The 23,731-nt window shown below is 36.6% G+C and overlaps 2 protein-coding genes and 1 pseudogene across 2 annotated transcripts; all 3 read left to right on the top strand.

Moving 5' to 3' along the window:
- The first annotated feature begins 827 nt into the window (after positions 1 to 827).
- Positions 828 to 2,530, top strand: LOC132272957 (LRR receptor-like serine/threonine-protein kinase FLS2). The gene is made up of 2 exons (XM_059774015.1): positions 828 to 1,740; positions 2,151 to 2,530. Exons 1-2 carry the CDS (start codon positions 828 to 830, stop codon positions 2,528 to 2,530), a joined length of 1,293 nt encoding a protein of 430 aa, XP_059629998.1.
- Positions 2,531 to 10,333: 7,803 nt separating this feature from the next.
- Positions 10,334 to 12,407, top strand: LOC132273839 (receptor kinase-like protein Xa21). The gene is made up of 2 exons (XM_059774920.1): positions 10,334 to 11,921; positions 12,058 to 12,407. Exons 1-2 carry the CDS (start codon positions 10,499 to 10,501, stop codon positions 12,405 to 12,407), a joined length of 1,773 nt encoding a protein of 590 aa, XP_059630903.1. The 5' UTR covers positions 10,334 to 10,498.
- A 3,916-nt stretch (positions 12,408 to 16,323) lies between these two features.
- Positions 16,324 to 22,292, top strand: LOC132272956 (probable LRR receptor-like serine/threonine-protein kinase At3g47570; annotated as a pseudogene).
- The last annotated feature ends 1,439 nt before the right edge of the window (positions 22,293 to 23,731 follow it).

Below are 23,731 nucleotides of genomic sequence, written 5' to 3'. Positions count from 1 at the left end.
TCACTGACCTAGAGAGGATGAACATTTCTCTTGGCAATGTGTAACATCTAACATGAAATATTTTACTATTTAAAGGTTTAAAGTACAAGATGAGCGCTATATTTTTTAAATTCTGCACCTATAGTTCAAAAGTATCAGTTTGAAAGGAAAAAAAAATGTCAAAAAAAGTGGAGGCTAACTCAATCAAATAATGCAGCTATCACTTATCCTATCAAGTAAATAAATAAACTAAGAAAAAAAAAAACAAAAATCAACTATGCCATGTGCTTGGCCTTCATGAACATCCCATGTAGACACTCAAATCTCTATCTTAACAAGTAGACATAATAAAAAAACATATGAATATACATTGTTCGAAACAAGTTGGTAGTTTTTCAGGAACCCCAATCTCAACTTTAACAGGTAAACAAAAACACAAACGTCCAAGTCAATTATTATATATGCTCAGTAGTTAAAAGGTGCGTGTGAACGCGCCCATGGTGTATGTATGATGGTTGTTGGACAAGGATGCGAACGCGCCCATGGTGTGAACGCCTGTTAACGCACCCATGGTGTGTGTGTGTGTGAACGCGCCCATGCTTTGGCAGCCGAATCTGAATTTCAACAAGTTGACATTACTGGTAGCTGCAAATTCCATAAAACAATGCACCTACTGATTTCCAGGTTAAAAAATTAAAAAGTAGTAAAGAAAAAAAGACCATACTGACGTGCTTGGCTTTTGAGACCATGGTTTATCCACTTTCAAATGCATTATGATTTCACTATCTTATATAATGCCTCACCAATCAATCCTTATTAGAAGTCATAAGCTAAATCTACTTAACTTCATGGCAAAGAATTGCTTCTTTTTTTCCATTGCAGTGTCGTTAAACTGTTTTATTGTTTGCCTAGCTACAACCATAACTACTAACTTGACTACAGATCAATCTGCACTTCTTGCCTTCAAAGCCCATATCACTTCTGACCCTGAAAATGTATTGGCCAAAAACTGGTCCACCACTACCTCAGTTTGCAACTGGACTGGTGTCTCCTGCAGTCTCAGCAACCAAAGGGTCACAGCCTTGAATCTCTCTGATATGAGTCTCAGTGGCACCATCGCTCCACATCTTGGGAACCTCTCATTTCTCACATCTCTTGACATCAGTTACAATAGTTTCAATGGTCATATACCCGAAGAGTTGGCTAGTTTGGATCGATTACTAGAGATCGATTTTCAATACAACAACTTCAGTGGAGAGGTACCATCATGGTTTGGGATCTTATCAGAACTTCAACACTTGCTTCTATCTAATAACAGTTTCACAGGTACCATTCCACCATCAATATTCAACATTTCAAAGCTAGAGACGTTGAAAATAAGCTACAATTCTCTTCATGGTAATATTTCACAAGAGACCAGTAATCTTTCCAACCTGAAAGTATTAGACTTGAGTTTTAACAAGCTTACGGGCTCCATACCATCTGCTATCTTTAAAATGTCTTCACTGCAAGTAATTGATCTCACCGCTAATAGCCTTTCTGATAGTCTCCCAATAGATATGTGCACTCATCTTTCTTTGCTTCAGCGACTCCGCCTTTCTTTTAATCAGCTGCATGGGCAAATTCCATCTGGCTTATACAAGTGCAGAGAGCTCCAACATCTATCAATGTCCAATAACAACTTTAGTGGCACCATACCTAGAGAAATCGGCAACCTGACAATGTTAAAGGTGTTGAATCTTGGTTGGAACAACCTCAAAGGTACGAGTTCACTTTCATGTCTAACTAAATAGCTACAAAAAATTAGAAGCAGAATGAAAAGTTCACCTGAGGATAAAAATTTATAAACTTCTTTCAATAATATTTATACAAAATACTAGCTGAATACTGAATAATGTGTCTTTTATACCCTTTTTTTCTCTGGTTATACATATCACAAGGGTGTACTAAGTTTACTTGTAATCATCTATACAAGGCATTTACCATTGTAGTGAATCGCTTGTACTAGCTGAATACTAGCTGGGTCATTACCATTGTAATGACCAGAACTCCCTGAAACAAAGCCCCTTAAGGACCCCATCCCATGGTGCCAAACTGAGGGTAATGTAGCACAGCCCCATAGCCACACACCGGATGAGAACATTTTTGTCTTGCTTCTTATAATTTTGCAGGTGTAATTCCATCAGAGATGGGTAATCTTAAATGGCTGGAAGGATTGATATTATCAACTGGTGCTCTAACGGGGTCAATTCCGTCTTCCATCTTCAATATTTCATCATTGAGATCAATTGATTTCACCAACAATCACCTCTCTGGAAGCCTCCCAATGAACATTCAATATGATCTCCCGATTCTTGAAGAGCTATATCTTATGACAAATTGCCTCAGTGGTCAAATTCCATCCAAATTAGGGGAATGCAGAGGGCTTCGAGTATTAGCATTGCAGGAAAACAAATTCACTGGAAATATACCAAAGGAATTTGGGAACCTTACATCCCTCAAAGTTCTAGGTCTCTATGATAACAACTTGACAGGTAACTCCAGTACCTAATTGTCTTTTAGTAATTTATATTAATAAATGTACTGTATATCTCTTGCACGTGTACATGATATTTGCATCTAGATCCACTTTCTAAGCACCATAACTTCAATTATAAAATAAGCTAGTAACGTGCCTGTGGTTAAAATATCCTCCTCAACAAAGTCATATATTAAAATAAACCATTGTCTGTGTTCCTTGGGTGGGGCTGACAAGGAAATTGCCTGAGGGATATCTAATAATATGAAAATAGAAATTGAAGTATAATAAATTTCTCTTTACAATAGAATTCTTAATATAAACAAAATCCAAGATAAGATCATCTATAAATTAAAACTAATTGATAACTCCTTGGGTGCACATAAGAATATATTTGATCAATTTTGACACAGATATGTAGATAAATAGACAAAAAATGTAACGACTCGAAAATTGTAATACAATAATCCTCAAATACATCAAAAATCCCCAATGATTACAAATAAAAATAACCTCCATAATACAAAAGATCCTCCAATATATAAGAATCAAAATCCTAAAAAAATATACATGTCTAATTAATCTTCAAATAGACATAAAAATCCCGCAACACAGCTCCTCTCTAAACCTGCAACTAGCAATCCTCAAACCTCTTTATACCTGAAATTGAAGGGTGGTGAAACAAGAAGTCCAATAAGAAAAACCATAACATGAATTTCATAGAAGTTTAACGAAACAGCTTCACAAAATGTACATATTCATGTGAATATATAAACAAAATACATATGCATTTAATCAAAACATTTAATAAAAACCATTTAAAGCAAAATTACCCCAAGCCATTCAAAGTATAGAGAACCCTACCCAAACAAATATTTTCCTCACTGGATCATCTTCTCCAACTCTTGGCCCTATGTGAAAATCTCGGTTGTCTCTGTACTCAAACTTTCTCTATCTGTTTCCTTACTTTCTCTTCTTATAAATTCTAACTCTCCCTTTATCTGATTGCTCACACAGACCCAAAACACACCTCATATATAGATGCATTTACCAATACAATGTCTCACGCAAGACAAATGCCAAATCAATGGTTTGGCACAATAATTCAACAGCGGACCCCACCATCATCATTAGTTTCCTTTTCATTTCTTTGCCTCCACATGCACCTGGGTTCGCAGTATCGGTCACGGTGCGGTGTAACGGATTCGAACAAAGTTGGTATAAACTGGCCTATACGAGTCGCGTATCGGACTTGAAAAATGGTCGCGTATCGTCAGATACGGCGAACCATGGTTCGCAGTATCGATCACGGTGCAATGTAACGAACTCGGACAAAATCAGTATAAACTGACCAATACAGATCACATATAGAATTTGAAAAAGGGTCACGTATCGACCGATACATCGTTTATCGAACGATACGACAAACCAAGACACCATCATCTCACCCATATCAATTACAGTATTACAAATATATATATATACACATATATGCTACGTGAGTATCACCAAAACTAAAGGAATCTCACTAAAAACAAACACAAAAGACAAAAGATCTCTAATCCATTAAAACAATATAATGAACAAAAACCAAAACAAATAATCTCTCTCAATTAACAAAATAAACCACAAAAAAATCAGTATAATAAAAATCAAGCTTTGAAAATCCAGGTTGTCACATTCTCCGCCACTTAAAAAGAATTTCTTTCCCGAAATTTAGATCCAACAGTTTTCGCATATCCAAAAACATCAACAATCACAAAACAAAATCCATAAATCATTACCCAAAGCGATGTGAGATATCGTGACATGTAAAACGTGTTGGTAGCTGACAGTGCTAGTCACCCACCCACACACTCCGCAAATGTTGTGGTAGCTAATCGATGTCGTCACCTTCCCACTCAAAATAAAACCAATAACAAACAAGGGCCATATGCCCATTCACAATAACTAACCATCCCCATTAGCTAGCCAGTGAACGACATCCGCCCACACACACCCAGCTACGAGTGGTAGCTAGCCGATACTAAAAACTCACTCATTCACACCATCTACATCATCACTACACTCACACTTCCAGCTAGGTATAGGCTCAGATACTATACTGTAACGACCCAAAAATTCTAATACAATCCTCAAATACATCAAAAATCCCCTACAATCAAAAATAAAAATGACATCCATAATACAAAAGATCCTCCAACATACAAGAATCAAAATCCTAATAAAAAATACATGTCTAATTAATCTTCAAATAGACATAAAAATCCCGCAACACAACTCCTCTCTAAACCCGCAACTAACAATCCTCAAGCATCTTTGGTACCTGAAACTGGAGGGTGGTGAGACAAGAAGTCCCACTAAAAAAAAAACACAATAAGAATTTCATGAAAGTTTAACAAAATAGCTTCACAAAATATACATATTCATGTGAATATATAAACAAAATACATATGCATTTAATCAAAACATTTAATAAAAACCATTTGAAGCAAAATCACCAATATTTGGTACAATAATTCAACAGCAGACCCCACCATCATCATTAGTTTCCTTTTTATTTCTTTGCCTCCATGTGCACCACCATCTCACCAATATCAAATACATACGGAGTTATATGATACGTAACTATCACCAAAACTAAAGGAATCCCACTAAAAATGGGTGAAGTGCAAAAAAACACTGCTATAGTTTGAAAATTGTGCAAATAACACCCCTCGTGTTCAAATCACACCCCCCGTACTATGAAAAGTGAGCAAATGAGGGCTTATTGTCAGGTAAATAAAGTGAGATAGGCAAACAAACTAAAATGCCCTTCACTATACATATAACAAAAAGAATTAAAAAATCTTAAAAGAGGAAATTACCTCAAAGGACCCGTGGGGATACGACACCGTTTATTTAGTCCAACAAATATAATCATCTCCCACAAACAACGCACCATCACTGTAATCGCCCCTACCACCACCATCCCCACCCCGCAACCACGAACACACAGGCACCACCACAGCCCACCACCACCACAATCCCCTTCCCACAACCATAATAAAATATAAAAAAAAACACCTATCCACAGTCACCTATCCACCGCCGGCGCCGCCACAGCACTCACCGGAAACTGCCATCATCAATGCACTTTTCCCGATCTATTTCTTGACACTGTATTCCGGCAAAAATCTAGCCTCAAGAACCATAATCATTGTAACAACGCAAATCTGTGGATCCGAATCATTAATCAGGTACCAACCCAACTCGAGGGAACTAAGGGCAAAATGGTCATTATATAACTTTCCATATTCTAGGAGTCATAATGATGGCACACCAATCGTTTCCAACCAAATCGGATCATGAAATAGTGATAACCTCAACTACGGGCTCACTCTAGGTCCCTAGAGTTAATAAGGGTAAAATGGTCCTTTCATGTAAAAATTATGGAATGAGACCTACACCATTAGAAAGATGACTAAAAAACGTGCAAGTTGGACTCAAGAATGACCCTATTTAGGTTTAAAACGAAGAAATTATGGGTGTTCAAAGTTCAGAGACAATTTTTTTAAAAAATGGAAAATGGGGGATCGATCCCCCTTGGTGGGGGATCGATCGCCCACCCCCGGTAGATCCCCCCTTCTGTTTTGGAGGGGGGGATCGATCCCACTTGGTGGGGGATCTATCGCCCACCCCCTGGCAGATCCCCCCTTCTATTTTGGAGGAGGATCAATCCCCACTGATTTAAAAAAAAAAAAAGTGGGGTTGGACCCTTTTTGCCCCTTTTTGAATGGTTCCTCTTCCCGAGCTATAATTTGGTCATTTTGACCATTCAACACCTGTCCAAACTCATGAAAATAATGTGCTAAACATCACCATGCATTAATATACATAGAAATTAACAACATAATGCAATGATCCATATAAGATCATTTCTGATGCATCCATCATTGCTACTATACTAATGTACGTCATTATCGTCATTTACATATCCCAAAATATATATAAAGGTAGTCCAAAAGAATATGGTTACATGGTCAAGGCCTTTGTGGCCACGAATACAATGCCTTATATAGTTTCAACGAATAGTAGTCTCTTTACAAAATAGTCGTCATAAACTAAGCATTGATACAAAAACTACAAAAAGAATAGTACTTCGCCTACACCTTCATTTGTGAAGGTGCGTCGTTCACTACATCCTTACCATGACCTGAAAATATTGAAGGAAGGGGTGAGCACCGGGCTTAGTAGGAGATGTCTAAAACACTGACTTTAGACTCCCTTGAGTCAAACAAATAATGAATGGGAAAAATAGTGTTCGGGATCATACTTGGGAATCTTAACAATATAATAACAAAACACTTTACCCCAAAAGACATTCTTTACATAATTTGAATATGCACAAGTATGAAATGAATGCTATGAAGATGCTATACTCTCCCGACTTCAATCCCAAACCAACACAAGTCACACCGAAACTGCTAACCAACTTTACCAAGGCGAGATTGATCAACTATCCTGGTCTCAAATCTGACGACCATTTGAGGCCTAGTTAATTCAATTTTTCACGTCCAAATCCGGCACGTGCTCCCTCTAGGTTGAATTAGCCCCGAACTCGCGATATCTGGTTCTTTTCTAAAAATCCTTTTTCAAACTTCTTGAAAATTCATTCCACTTGATAAACCAACTCAACTCAACCCCATGACCATGCCAATGTCATGCATGCAACTAGTAAATCAATGTGATCATTGAACAAGATTCTTCATCATGAAATCAAGTAATTCATGATATCCCATTTTACTCATTCATGTTTTCCATATATAAGATACTTTATCAACAACAATCTAACATGGTAATCATCATTTCACCATTTTATATTAGAGTCATGTTTAACTTTTCAAGGGCATTTCAAGTTCACAAAACATGCATATAAGTTAAATAAATATATTCAAATTCATTTCATCACATAAATGCACATGCTTAAGAAATTTACACACTTTAGCACCAAGATATACAAGTTTCATCACATACAGATACCATTGTCAACTAAGAACCTTAACCTATGATATGTATAACAATACATAATCAACTTGGCCGCTCAAATCATGAAATTAACATCATAAAACTCAATGGAAGGCAAAGAAAGATGGATTAGACACCCCTACCTCAAAGGAAGCCAACCAAACAAGCCCTAAGCCACACATAATTTCGAAATCCCCAAAATGCTAACAAGATTGCTCTCCAATGAAAGCTCCTGATGTGTAGATTAAAACACCCTTCTTGCTCCTTCCCAAAATCTAACCCTAAACCCCTCAAAATTGGCCTTAAGGCTTGAAGGAGGTGTATAGATATATGGATATATAGAGAGAGAAGAAAAGCTAGAGAGAGAGACTCATTTGCCGAAATAAGGAGGAAGATGAATTGGTTTAACAAATCAAAATGAGTATGTGTCCCTCATTTTGCCACTTGTCACAATTTGCTTGATTACTAATTTTGTGTGAAGTTACTCTAGTGTCCCTCTCCTTCCTCACAAATCCCGAATGATCCCTAAAATATCTCCCTCTACGCTAAAGATACATGTATGAATATATGCAAAAAGTCCACAACACCCCTATATAAGGGCCAAAACCGGGAGAGGTTCCCGAGCCCAGAAGTCGTTCCGACTTCAAAGTTTCTAAAAATGGCACCACCACTTCTAAATGACTTAAAATAATTAAAAATACATTTCTAGAACTTTCAGCTCAAGAAAATAACTTAAATGACCCTCGAGGCCCGCGTGGCGTGCAAAACTAGGCACAGAAAATAAATTAATTAAAATTTTGAAAAAAAATTCAGAAAAAATTTGGGACATTACAATTACCTTCCTCACCCTCACAACCATCGCAACCACTGTGTATTCCGGCAAAACAACCATGCCCAAGGTCTCACAATGGTAGCATGGTTCAGACGACGAAACAGCAACATGATTCACGTGGGCGGCATGGTTTAGCCGGTGACACCTACAGTCTTCGGCGTGATCTCAACTCTTCCATCGTTGTCTCAATGATAAACAAATCGATTTACTCCTGCCATCGTCGCTTGATCAAGATCTTCACCAAATAAAAAACAAGGGTATCAATCATCTCCCACAACCATGGCATGATCTCAACTCTTTCATGAAGAGGATCGAACATGTTGGTCACTTTACTTCAAAAATCGCCTCCCACCGTTGATGTCCCCAAAGAAAAAGACGATCTTCATCGACCTAGACGAGACTCTAGTTCACTCCACGCAGGATCTACCGCCGGAAAAGTACGATTTCATTGTCTGGTCGACATGAGGGTGTAGAGAGAGAAGAGTAAAGTGAGAATATGTAAAGTTAATGTGTAAAGATTATTGATGAGGTGTAATTTTTCTGGACAGATGGATGGCTAGGATTGTCCGGGACCATAGCTGAGGTGGTGCACCGGACTACCTAATAATTTCTCATTGAGGGGTAGTTTGGGAAGTCCAAAAAGGTAGTGTTGGTATTTAGGGACATTTTTGGGCCACATGACCTACACATGTCACTTTTTGGAGTCAGAATCCCTCATTTGCTCACTTTTCATATTACGGTGTGATTTGAACACGAGGGTGTTATTTGTACATTTTTCAAACTACAGGGGATTTTTTGTACTTCGCCCAACTAAAAACAAACACAAAAGACGAACTATCACAAACTTAATCAATTACCCATCTCCTTCCTCCAAATTAGGACACGTAACCCATTAAAATAAAATAATGAACAAAAACCAAAATAAATAATATCTCTCAACTAACAAAATAAACCCCAAAAAAATCTGTATAATAAAAATCAAGCCCTGAAAATCTAGGTTGTCACCAAAAAAATTAAAAAATAAAAAATAAAAAAAATAAAATAAAATAAAAAGAGGTAAAATGAGATATGTATACAACTATACAAGTAATGTTCTGACTTTATGAACTTATTTTTTTTTTTTTTAAATGTAAGCTTGTAAGACCAAAAGATCCTAAAATTAGATTCTCTATGGGTTTGGAGGACCACATGTTAAATGTTTAAGTGTTTTCTATTTCAACTATTCATAGTAACCTATTTATTATGATTTTTTTCTTTTTTTTGGGACGAGGAGGTGCATAACCCCAGGTCTTTTATAAAAGAGAACAATTATGTGAAGAGCGACAATTTGCTCTATTGCAAACAGGCGCATTGTAAACAAAGATAAGCAGCAATAAAATTATCCCTATTGGGATAACCATATTTGTGTTGATGTGGCACAATTGCGAGACCCACATCATATAATAATTGAGGAACAAAAATCGCTTCAATGCAACTGTGTATTTTTTTTTTTTTTTTACCAGAATGCAAGTGTGTGATTATTTTAAAATACGCCCATCAGGGTAAAGCTTAATGAATAATAAAATGGTGTTCATGTTGTGCTAGGTACATTGCCAGAACAAATTGGAAATCTTGATCTTGAGAGATTGTATGTTGCTGTAAACAGGTTAACTGGCCCCATTCCATTCAAAATATTCAATGTGTCAACCATAAAACTCCTTGATCTGGGATTTAATCACTTCTCAAGCCGTCTTCCTTCAGACATGGGGCTTTGGCTTCCCAGTCTTGAAGAGCTTTATCTGGGCAATAATAAACTCAGTGGAGAAATCCCAAGCTCTATCTCCAATGCCTCTAAGCTTATTCTCCTACATTTGTCTACCAACTCATTCAGCGGTTCTATACCATATTCGCTTGGTAGTTTAACATTACTACAACGGCTCTACATTGCTCAAAATAATTTGACAAGGGAATCTTCTACTCCAGAATTAAGATTTTTAACTTCTTTGACCAATTGCAGACATTTGGAAAAATTGAGCATAGCATTAAATCAATTTAATGGCATACTCCCGGATTCAATTGGGAATTTGTCTACTTCTCTTCAAATTTTTCAAGCATTTGGATCAAAAATCAAGGGCAGCATTCCTAGTGGAATCGGCAATTTGAGTGGCTTAGGACATCTAAGCATGGATAGCAACGAGTTGACCGGACCTATCCCACCAACAATCGGAAGGTTACAAAATCTCGTACAACTGTATCTTGAACACAATAGACTACAAGGACCCATTCCAAATGATCTCTGCAAGTTAACCATGCTCGGAGACATTTACGTAAGTAACAATAACCTTTATGGACCGATACCAACATGCTTCGGAGAACTCAAGTCCCTAAGAAGACTCTACTTAGACTCCAACAACTTGACTTCCATGATACCCTCAAACTTGTGGAGCCTTCATAACCTGTTGGGTCTAAATTTATCCACAAATTCTCTGAGAGGCAATCTACCATTAGAAATCGGGAATTTGAAGGTCATAACACAATTAGACTTGTCATGGAACCAGTTATCAGGTGACATCCCTAGCACCATTGGAGGCGCTCAATCATTAGTAAATTTATCCTTGGGGCATAATAAACTACAAGGACATATTCCTCAATCACTGAGCAACTTAATAAGCTTGGAATTTTTGGATCTATCAGGTAACAATCTGTCCGGAGACATTCCCAAGTCCTTAGAAAAACTCAAGTATCTTCACTATTTGAATGTGTCCTTCAATAGATTGCAAGGAGAAATTCCTACAGGAGGATGTTTCAAGAACTTTACAGCTCAGTCATTTATGTATAATGATGCACTCTGTGGTGTGTCCAGACTACAAGTCCCGCTGTGCAAAACCAACGCACTCCAACGATCAAAGTCAAAAATTGTGCCTCTATTGAAATACATTTTACCCACTATAATAGCATCAGCAATCCTTGTGCTGGCCCTTCTATATGTACTGATGAGGCACAAAAAAGATAATTCCAGATTACCTACCCAAGCTGATTCAGTACCTCTTACATGGAGAAGGATTTCGTACCATCAGCTTCTGCAAGCAACAAATGCATTTAATGAAACGAACCTACTTGGGAAGGGGAGTTTTGGTTCTGTTTATGGTGGAACGCTTTCAGATGGGACAAATATTGCAGTAAAGGTTTTTAATTTGCAATCAGAAGCAGCATTCAAGAGTTTTGATGTCGAATGTGAGGTAATGCGTAATATTCGCCATCGAAACCTTACTGAAATCATCAGCAGCTGCACGAACATGGATTTCAAAGCCTTGGTACTCGAGTACATGCCTAATGGGAGCCTTGAGAAGTGGTTATATTCTCACAACTATTGTTTGGATATCCTACAACGGTTAAACATAATGATAGATGTGGCATCAGCCTTGGAATATCTACATCATGGTCAGCCAACACCCATTCTTCACTGTGATTTGAAGCCTAGCAATGTCCTGCTCGATGAAAATATGATTGCACATATTGCTGATTTCGGTATTGCCAAACTCTTGGGTGATGGGGATTTTATGGCACAAACCAGGACTTTGGCAACAATTGGTTATATGGCACCAGGTAAAGTTCAATGCTTGTAATTTCAATTCAAGTTCAAGTTTTCTTATTAATTTTTTAAATTTTGTAGTTGTCTTTTTTACTGTTAAAATTTAGCTTCATTCTATGATTTTATAGTAAATGTTAATGTCATGCACAGAATACGGGACTGAAGGAATAGTATCTACAAAAGGCGATGTCTATAGTTATGGTATCATGTTGATGGAAGTATTCACAAGGAAAAAGCCAACGGATGACTTGTTTGCTGGAGAGATGAGCTTGAAGCGTTGGGTGAAGGAAGCATTAGATGATTCTCCATTTGCAGTTTTGGACGCCAATTTGATAGGAAGAGAGGACAAACATTTCCTTGTAAAGGAGCAATCTATATCATCAGTCTTGAGTTTGGCCATGGATTGTTCAAATGATTCACCTGAGAAAAGGATCAACATGAATGATGCCTTGATTGTACTTAAGAAAATTAAGTCCACATTTGTAGCAAACAGTGGATAGGCTTGAAAGATAAATTTATTGAGAATAACAGATATCAAGTTTAGTAGTATTTTCTACACTACACTTGCCTTTTACGGCAAGCAATGTCTGTTTTTCTTTGGAAGCAAGTTCTACTTCTTTCCACTTAAAATTTTCTTTCCTTTTTTACTGTATTCCACTTTTAAGTTGGAGATAAAGCATGCAAATGGGATAATATTTGGCCAAAAAATCATCCATTAAACGTTTTACCTTTCGAAACACACTACTTCTTATTTGTATTTTTTCTTTCTTCTCTGTCTACCAATCTCGATACCTTGACCATTAAGGCCCAAACATGAAATCTTATTTGTATGAGCACCATCCGCAGAATTTTAGGACCATCTGTATTCAGGCCAACTCTTCTAGGAAGGTCATATGAAAGGATCATAGTTTTAGGGTGGACTATATTTTAACACTGATAGGATAAGCTTATTAAATTGCCAATGATAATCAGGAGTCAGATAGCATGTGATGTGATGTATGATCATGTTTTATATGCAGGAAATAAGGGAAAAATGAAGCTACACCATATACGAGATGATTAAAGTTCAGGCAATAAAAAAGTAGAAAGAAATGCACAAGCAAAGAAATATATTCAAATAAGAATGGCAATGCAAAGAATACATGTTTAAGAGCATAATATTTAGGATGGGTTACCAATGTGTTCCGTTCCTAAAGCTATAATATCATCGTCATCAAGATAAATTGAAGTTAAATCAGGAAATATTAAAACCAGGATCCAATATAATTGGTTATGTAAATAAAAATAACTCTCAGACAATTGCCACTTGCAAATTGCAACATCCACATTCATGCACCCGAAAAAGTTGAGTAATAAATACAGAAACAAAGAAAGAAAAAAAAATTGCAAACGTAAAAGCTTCATAAATGGCCAATTGGAATAGAATTACCTGGTAGTCGCCCTCCAAGGAAAAACCCGAGACGAAATCTTTAACAATTATCCCACTTTCGAATTCTTGCGACTCGGAATGAGCAATGGCCTCATGCAGCTGTAACCAAAAGAAGAAGAAACCCAAAATAAAAGATGGCATAAGAAGGTGCATAACATAACACTGATGCTATATTTGGCCACACCGAATCGGCACTTTGAATTTGGAATCGGAGAAAATTTAATATAAATTTTGAGATAAACTTCCTCCTATGCCACATCCAAGGCACCAATGTTGTGCTCCCAAACATAACATGAATGCCTTTTGTATCTAGTAAGTACACACTAATTACAAATTGCTCCTCATACTTCACCTGCACAGTATTTATTAGGCTCACAAATTACTGATAAAACACAGCCCTCTTAAAACACTATTTGTGACATTGATTCACCCAACCACTGGGCTACGAAGGCGTTCGCCAGTAACATGCATTTTGGGGTGTCCAAAAGAAGGTTATACTTTATGGTAGAGTAATTGTTACCACAAACAACAACTTATAGCTTCTCACTGCAGTTTCCTTAGTTTCATTTGTTGCTTGGCTCTCTCAAAATTGTCCACCAATGGCAAAAGGCTCTCAATCACTTCCCATAATTTATCGCTGCTTTTCAAGCTCAAACATTCTGGACCAATTCTTTTTTACTCTTTTACTCATCATCTTCAAATTTCTTCGATTTCCTCTTCTCTAATCAAACCCTAACTTCTTCCCCTTACTCTCCTTTTTTTTCTTTCTTTCTTTTCTTGTCTTCCCTTTTTTATTACTTCCTCAAAATTTCTTCTTGTTGTGCATCCATTTTTATTCTTAATGGAACTTAAAGCCGACAAAGAAATATCACTAACCTGTAACTCTGGATGTTATTTTACTCAATAAAAAATTACTGTAATTTATTTTATTTTATATATATATATATATATATTGCAAATAATGATGGTTGTTTAAATTTTTTATTATTGCACTGTTCTGCACTTATACTTTTGATTTGCTGCACTATTAATTGTCATGTTAATTGAAGAAAAAAATATATTATTATAATTATATTCAATTTGCTATCTGGAACAAATTCATGGTGCCACGTGCCAGCACTGATTTCAACAAAGATGGCAACTGGTTCCAAAAACAAAAACAATATTCCATCGATTCAAACGGTCTCAAAAATCCAACTACAGGAAATAAATAAATAAGAAGTCAATATCTTAGTTTCATCCTAATTTTTCCTAATTTTTTACAAATTTATAAAATTAATAATGACCAAAAGTGATTAATTAAACATGGGAGTGGTAAAGGAGTTACAGGGTTGATAGCAAAACAAAGAATCAATCCAACTACATGAAAGAAAATGTTTCTCAAAACAAACAAAAAACTATTTAATTTCTTGTTAGTGGATCGCCCAATTATTTTAGTTTGAGACTTTTACCCACAACTACTTTGGTACAAATGGTGAAGATTTCAAAGACTAGAGAGATTGTATGGGGTGTGGATTCATATAACTGATTTCAGAACCCCATCAATTGATATTTATATTTCATGCCATTTATATATTCTTCATTCATTGTGAACCAAATAGAAGTTGATACTTATATTTCATGTTATTTATATATTCTTCATTTATTGTGAACTAAATAGAGGTCAGTAACTCGCTCTTTTTCTCCTTTCTATTTAAAATTTGGGTCATGAATTTTTTTTTTTTGTCGTCCTGAGTTAAAACAAAATGGAGAGCTGCGGATGCTGCCGTATTACTGAAGTCAGTTAAAATAAAATGGACAGTGGCGGCATCTACCGGATTGCTCAACCAAGTCCCATGTAAATCCAAACTGAGTACATTTGAACGAATGGAAAGCTTTCGGCTCCCCATTATTCTTACAATGTACATTTTAATAGTATTAAAACAGATCAATCATACCACCGAAGCCTTCACCTTAGTGGTGTATCCTTCAACTCTAAAAAAGGAAGTCGCATTCAACCCAAAAGGGCTGTGTGTAAATAAACTTTACCCTATGAAAAAATAAAAAATTAATAAATGGTCGTTCTAAAATTCTAATCCACTAGATCCGTGTTTATTTTAAAAATAATAACAATAAAAATATATAAAAACTGGAAAGGAAAAACATTACAAAGACCAAAAGGATAACAATCTGTAGCTGTAAACATGAGAGTGAAGGTGGCCTTTCGAAAATTTAGCCACTTCATGAGCAAGTGAGAAACCAAACCATTTGCAACTACCAATGCATCACATTCAAACCACCAGTTTCGTATTCATTGTTAAAGATCAAGGAAAAAATATGCAAACTTTTCAAAACAATTTTTTTTGAAAACAAATATCAACTATGCCATGTGCTTGGCTTTCATGAACATCCCCTGTGGACACCCAAATCTCTATATTAACAAATAGACATATTAAAGAACATCATGAAAGCACAAGTTGACATATAAATATACAATGCACTGTCTCTTTCTTAGCAAATAGACATACTAAAGGGCATCACGAAAGCACAAGTTGACAAATAAATATACATTGTTCTAACCAAGTTGATAGTTTTTGACACCCCCATCTCAACTTTAACAGGTACACCAAAGCACAAACGTCCAAATCAATTTCAACATGCTCATTTATAAAAAGGTCTGTGTGTGTGTGTGTGTGTGTGTGTGTGTGTGTGTGAACGCGCCCATGGTGTGTGATGGTTGTTAGACAAGGGAAGGTATGCTTTGGCAGCCGAGTCTGAATTCAACAAGTTGACAGTACTGGTAGCTGCAAATTCCATAAAACATTGCACCTTCTGATTTCCAGGTTAAAAAATTAAAACGTAGTCGAGAAAAAAAGACCATACCTTGGACGTGCTTGGCTTTTGAGACCATGGTTTATCCACTTTCAAATGCATTATGATTTCACTATCTTATATAATGCCTCACCAATCAGTCCTTATTAAGTAATAAGCTAAATCTACTTAACTTCATGGCAAAGAATTGCTTCTTTTTTTCCATTGCAGTGTTGTTAAACTGTTTCATTGTTTGCCTCGCTACAACCATAACTACTAACTTGACTACAGATCAATCTGCACTTCTTGCCTTCAAAGCCCATCTCACTTCCGACCCAAAAAATGTATTGGCCAAAAATTGGTCCACCACTACCTCAGTTTGCAACTGGATCGGTGTCTCCTGTGGCCTCATCAACCAAAGGGTCACAGCCTTGAATCTCTCTGATATGAGTCTCAGTGGTACCATTGCTCCACATCTTGGAAACCTCTCATTTCTCACATCTCTTGACATCAGTTACAACGGTTTCAATGGTCATATACCTGAAGAGTTGGCTAGTTTGGATCGATTAAAAGAGATCGATTTGCAATACAACAACTTCAGTGGAGAGGTACCATCATGGTTTGGGATCTTATCAGAACTTCAACACTTGTTTCTATCCAATAACAGTTTCACAGGTACCATTCCACCATCCATATTCAAAATCTCAAAACTAGAGACATTGAGCATAAGCTCCAATTCTCTTCACGGAAATATTCCAGAAGAGACCAGCAACCTTTCCAACCTGAAACTATTAGACTTGAGTTTTAACAAACTCACAGGTTCCATACCATCCTCTATCTTTAACAGGTCTTCATTGCGAGTAATTGATCTCACAGCTAATAGCCTTTCTGATAGTCTCCCAATAGATATGTGCAATCATCTTTCTTTGCTTCAGCGACTCCTCCTATCTTCTAATCAGCTGCATGGCCAAATTCCATCTGGTTTATACAAGTGCAGCGATCTCCAACATTTATCAATGTCCAATAACAACTTTAGTGGCAGCATACCTAGAGAAATCGGAAACCTGACTATGTTAAAGGTGTTGAATCTTGGTCGGAACAACCTCAAAGGTACGAGTTCACTTTCATGTGTAACTAAATAGCTAGCTTTTTCAATCGTATTTATACAAAACACCAGCTGAATAGTGTGCTTTTATCCTTTTCTTTTTCTTTGGTGATAGTATATCACAAGGGTATACTGAGTTTACTTGTAATCACCTATACAAGGTATTTATATCATCAACAAGTTTATGCCTTGCTTCTGACAATGGTGCAGGTGTAATTCCATCGGAAATGGGTAATCTTAAACGTCTGGAAGAATTGCGCTTAACAACTGGCTCTCTAACAGGATCAATTCCATCTTCCATCTTCAATATTTCTTCATTGAGATCAATTGATTTCACCAACAACAACCTCTCTGGAAGCCTCCCAATGAACATTCAATATGATCTCCCAGTACTCGAAGTGCTAGATCTTACAAACAATTGGCTCAGTGGTCAAATTCCATCCAAATTATGGGAATGCAGAGGGCTTCGAGTATTAGCATTGCCAGAAAACAAATTCACTGGTAGCATACCTAAGAAAATTGGGAACCTTACATCCCTCAGAATTTTAGTTCTTTATGATAACAGCTTGACAGGTACCTCCGGGACTTCATTGCCTTCAATTTATATTAGTAAATGCATCTCTTCCACATGACATTTGCATCTAGATCCACTTTTGTAACATGCAACATCTACAGAGTCATATAGCTTCAAAATTTTCCTAATATATAAATAAAAACCCACTGTCTATGGGGTGAGGCCGACAAGGAAAATTCAATTAGGGATCATACTAATAATATGAAAATAAAACTTAACATATTAAAATAAAATAAAAAATCCAAGATAGGCTTATCTGTAAATGAAAACTACTTGATAACTCTTTAGATACAGATAACAATATATTTGATCAATTTTGACATAGATATGTAGATAAATAGACCAAAAAATCGGAATTGAAAATTTAAAAAAGGTGAAATGAGAAGGAGGGTATACAAGTTATGTTCTGACTTCATGATGTTTTCCTTTTCCATGTCCACCTCAGACTTACTGATAAATCCATAACTATGAAAAACGTCGACTTTGAGGCCGATTTACGAAGTCATGGAGTGTTTTTCAGAGTCTTGGATTCTGGAAGTATGAGGTTGACATAGAAAAATATTGTTCATTTGCCCGAACTACCCTTATTATTTCCAGGTGCCACTTTTGTGCATGTAAGTACCACTCTTATGATCAGAGGAACCACTCTTGTGCATAGAAATACCACTTTTATGTATGTAAGCACCACTTTTGAGCATAGAGGTACCACGTTTGTGCATTTAGATACCACTCTTGTGCATAGAGGTACCACTTTCTTGTACAGAGATACCACTTTTTGTGCATACCATTTTAATTACTTGGTTTGCAACAAAATGGTACATGCATGCACAAAAGTGGTACCTTTATGGACAAAAGTGGTACTTCCATACACAAAAGTGAAACCTGAAAATATTAAGGGTAGTTTAAGCCAAGGGTGAATCCAGGAATTATCAATGGGGTAGGCTAATAATAGTAATAATAATTTTTTTTATTTTTTTTTTTGGCTGGACTAAAATTAGGTATAGTAAAAAAAATTACTAGCCCACCCCGGATCCGCCAGTGATTTGAGCAAATGAAGAATGTTTTTCCATGTCCACCTCAAACTTTCAAAAAAATCCATAACTGTGAAAAACATAATCCATGACTTTGTAAATTAGCCTCCAAAACTCCAAGGCCTAGTTTGGTACGCAGAAAAGGAATGAATTCCATTCCAACCATTTCCTTGTTTGGTATGGCATTTAGAATGGGAATGACCATTCCCTTGGAATGAAAATCCATTCCAAGGATTGAAAATTCATTCCACTTTTAAACGGATGGAATGAAATTCTTAGCCACCACAACCACCGCTTCCCCTACCACCACCACCCTTCACCGCCTTCCGCCACCATCGCTTTCCACCACCACTACTTAGAATTGTGATTATCAATTCATTCCAACATCATTTCATATTTGCAACCAAACAAGAGAATGGGAATGACTATTCCATTCCCATTCATTTCATTTCAGCGTACCAAACTAGGCCCAAGTTTCTGTAATTATCCCTTAAATGTAAGCTACCAAAAGTAGGACTAGAAGAACCCAAAATTACATTTTCTATGGGTTTGGAGGAGGAGGACAACATATTAAATCTTTAAGTGTTTTCAATCTCAAACTATTCATAGTAACCTATTTATTAGGGTTTAATTTCTTTTCATTTTCCTTTTCTTTATTTTTTATTTTAGTATTTTTTTGGTGTGTGTGTTGGGGGGGGGGGGGTGGGGTTGTATATAAAAGTCTGCATGTGTCGCACAATTGTGTGAAGAGCATACAATTTTCTCTATTGCAAACCGCCGCAGTGTCAATGAGGTCATGCAACTTCAGAATTATCCCTAATATATTAGAGTAACCTCATGCGTATTGACGTGGCAAAATTGTGAGACCCACATCATCTAACAATTGAGGCGCAAAAATCGCTTCAAGACAAGTGTGTGACTATTTTAAAATACTCTTATCAGGGTAAAGCATAAGGAATATAATACAATGATGTTCGCATTGTGGTAGGTACATTGCCAGAAGAGATTGGAAACCTTGATCTCGAGAGACTCTATGTCCATGGAAACAGCTTAACTGGCCACATTCCATTCAAAATATTCAATGTGTCAACCATAAAACTCCTTGATCTGGGATCTAATCACTTCTCAGGCCGTCTTCCTTCAGACATGGGGCTTTGGCTTCCCAGTCTTGAAGAGCTTTATCTGCACATCAATAAGCTCAGTGGAGAAATCCCAAGCTCTATCTCCAATGCCTCTAAGCTTACTCTCCTAAGTTTTTCAGGAAACTCATTCAGTGGCTCTATACCTTATTCCCTTGGTAGTTTAACATTACTACAACGGCTCTTCATTGGTGAAAATAATTTGACAAGGGAATCTTCTACTCCAGAATTAAGATTTTTAACTTCTTTGACCAATTGCAGACATTTGGAAATATTGAGCATACCATTAAATCAATTTAATGGCATACTCCCGGATTCAATTGGGAATCTATCTACTTCTCTTCAAAATTTTCAAGCATTTGGATCAAAAATCAAGGGCAGCATTCCTTATGGAATCGGCAATTTGAGTGGCTTAGGACATCTAAGCATGGATAGCAACGAGTTGACCGGACCTATCCCACCAACAATAGGAAGGTTAAAGAATCTCGTACAACTGTATCTTGAACACAATAGACTACAAGGACCCATTCCAAATGATCTCTGCAAGTTAACCAAGCTCGGAGACATTTACGTAAGTAACAATAACCTTTATGGACCGATACCAACATGCTTCGGAGAACTCAAGTCCCTAAGAAGACTCTACTTAGACTCCAACAACTTGACTTCCATCATACCTTCAAACTTGTGGAGCCTTAAAGATCTATGGGCTCTAAATTTATCCACAAATTCTCTCGGAGGTAATCTGCCATTAGATGTCGCGAATTTGAAGGTCTTGATACAATTAGACTTGTCATGGAACTAGTTATTAGGTGACATCCCCAGCACCATTGGAGGCGCTCAATCATTAGTAAATTTATCCTTGGGGCATAATAAACTGCAAGGACATATTCCTCAATCACTGAGTAACTTAATAAGCTTGGAATTTTTGGATCTAGCCAGTAACAATCTGTCCGGAGACATTCCCAAGTCCTTAGAAAAACTCAGGTATCTTCATTATTTGAATGTGTCCTTCAATAGATTGCAAGGAGAAATTCCTACAGGAGGATGTTTCAAGAACTTTACAGCTCAGTCATTTATGTATAATGATGCACTCTGTGGTGTGTCCAGACTACAAGTCCCGCTGTGCAAAACCAACGCATCAAAGTCAAAAATTGTGCCTCTATTGAAATACATTTTACCCACTATAGTAGCATCAGCAATCCTTGTGCTGGCCCTTCTATATGTGTTGATAAGGCACAAAAAAGATAATTCCAGATTACCTACCCAAGTTAATTCAGTACCTCTTGCATGGAGAAGGATTTCATACCATCAGCTTCTACAAGCAACAAATGCATTTAATGAAATGAACCTACTTGGTAAGGGGAGTTTTGGTTCTGTTTATGGTGGAACGCTTTCAGATGGGACAAATATTGCAGTAAAGGTTTTTAATTTGCAATCAGAAGCAGCATTCAAGAGTTTTGATGTCGAATGTGAGGTAATGCGTAATATTCGCCATCGAAACATTACTGAAATCATCAGCAGCTGCACGAACATGGATTTCAAAGCCTTGGTACTCAAGTACATGCCTAATGGGAGCCTTGAGAAGTGGTTATATTCTCACAACTATTGTTTGGATATCCTACAACGGTTAAACATAATGATAGATGTGGCATCAGCCTTGGAATATCTACATCATGGTCATTCAACTCCCATTCTTCACTGTGATTTGAAGCCTAGCAATGTCCTGCTCGATGAAAATATGATTGCACATATTGCTGATTTCGGTATAGCCAAACTCTTGGGCGATGGGGATTTTATGGCACAAACCAGGACTTTGGCAACAATTGGTTATATGGCACCAGGTAAAGTTAATTTCAATTCATGTTCAAGTTTTCTTATTAATTTTTTAAATTTTGTAGTTGTCCTTTTTACTGTTAATATTTAGCTTCATTCTATGATTTTATAGTAAATGTTAATGTCATGCACAGAATACGGGACTGAAGGAATAGTATCTACAAAAGGCGATGTCTACAGTTATGGTATCATGTTGATGGAAGTCTTCACAAGGAAAAAGCCAACAGATGACATGTTTGCTGGAGATATGAGCTTGAAGCGTTGGGTGAAGGAAACATTAGATGATTCTCCATTTGCAGTTTTGGACACCAATTTGATAGCAAGAGAGGACAAACATTTCCTTGTGAAGGAGGAATGTATATCATCAGTCTTGAGATTGGCCATGGATTGTTCAAATGATTCACCTGAGAAAAGGATCAACATGAAAGATGCCTTGATTGTACTTAAGAAAATTAAAACCGCATTTGTAGCAAACAGTGGATAGGCTTGAAAGGTAAATTTATTGACAATAACATATATCAAGTTTGGTAGTATTTTATACACTACACTTGCCTTTTTAGGAAAGCAATGTCTGTTTTTCTTAGGAAGCAAGTTGTACTTCTTTCCATTTAAAACTTTCTTTCCTTTTTTACTGTATTCCACTTCTAAGTTGGAGATGAAGCATGCAAATGGGAGAATCCTTGGCCGAAAGATCGTCTGTCAAACATTTTACCTTTCGAAACACACACTACTTATTTGTATTTTTTTCTTTCTTCTCTCTCTACCAATCTCGAAACCTTGACCAAGGACTTGAGAGTTAAGGCCCAAACATGAAATCTTATTTGTATGGGCACCATCCACAGAATTTTAGGACCATCTATATTCAGGCCAACCCTTCTAGGAAGGTCAAAGAGAGAAACAAAGAAAGAGAGAAAATTTACAAACACAAAAGCTTCATAATTGGTCAATTGGAATAGAATTACCTGGTAGTCGCCCTCCAAGGAAAAACTAGACGAAATCTTTAACAATTATTCCACTTTCGAATTCTTGCGACTCAGAACGAGCAATGGCCTCATGCAGCTGTAACCAAAAGAAGAAGAAACCCAAAATAAAAGATGGCATAAGAAGGTGCATAACATAACACTGATGCTACATTTGGCCGCACTGAATCGGCACTTCGGATTTAGAATCGGAGAAAATTTAGTATAAATTTTGAACTAAACTTCCTCCGATGTCAAATCCAAGACACATCCAAGACACCAATGCAGTGCTTCCAAACATAACATGAAAAAGTATGCACTAATTTCAAATTACTGATAAAGCACTATTTGTGACATTGATTCACCCAACCGCTGATGGTAGAGTAATTGTTACCACAAACAACGACAACTTATAGCTTCTCGCTGCAGTTTCCTTAATATGCGCATGGTAAACCAGGATCAAAATTGTATATATTGCCAGGAAAAAAATAATAATAATAAGATCAAAATCATAAGCAATTTTCAACAATTTTGACTTACCAAGGGATCAAATGGTTTTCCAACTGTTGAATTTTTAGTTTCATTTGTTGCCTCGCTCTCTCAAAATTGTCCACCAATGGCAAAAAGCTCTCAATCACTTCCCAGAATTTATCGCTGCTTTTAAAGCTCAAACATTCTGGACCAATTCTTTTTTACTTTTTACTCATCATCTTCAAATTTCTTCGATTCCCTCTTCTCTAATCAAACCCTAACTGTTTCCCCTTCCTCTCATTTTTCTTTTTCTTTTTCTTTTTCTTTGTTTTTTTCTTTTTTTTCTTGTCTTCTCTTTTTTATTACTTCCTCAAAATTTCTAGTTGTTTTGCATCCATTTTTATTCTTAATGGAAGTTAAACCCGACTAAAAAATATTGCTAAACTATAACTTTGGATGTTATTTAAAAAATAAAATAATAATAATAATAATA

This window comes from Cornus florida, unplaced genomic scaffold (genome assembly GCF_030987335.1).
Source record: "Cornus florida cultivar Cherokee Brave unplaced genomic scaffold, ASM3098733v1 CherokeeBrave_3.0.0_Hap2_Chr09, whole genome shotgun sequence".
Classification (NCBI taxonomy): Eukaryota; Viridiplantae; Streptophyta; class Magnoliopsida; order Cornales; family Cornaceae; genus Cornus; species Cornus florida.
The sequence above is the reverse complement of the archived record's forward strand: the minus strand, read 5'-3'. Positions and strand labels throughout refer to the sequence as shown.

What these genes read in the sequence shown, in the direction of transcription:
- LOC132272957 (XM_059774015.1), top strand. Translation starts at nt 828, where the DNA reads ATGGCAAAGAATTGCTTCTTTTTTTCCATTGCAGTGTCGTTAAACTGT. An exon ending in TGGTTGGAACAACCTCAAAG is followed by an intron (nt 1,741 to 2,150) that starts GTACGAGTTCAC and finishes ATAATTTTGCAG; the next exon opens with GTGTAATTCCATCAGAGATG.
- LOC132273839 (XM_059774920.1), top strand. Translation starts at nt 10,499, where the DNA reads ATGGATAGCAACGAGTTGACCGGACCTATCCCACCAACAATCGGAAGG. An exon ending in AATTGGTTATATGGCACCAG is followed by an intron (nt 11,922 to 12,057) that starts GTAAAGTTCAAT and finishes TGTCATGCACAG; the next exon opens with AATACGGGACTGAAGGAATA.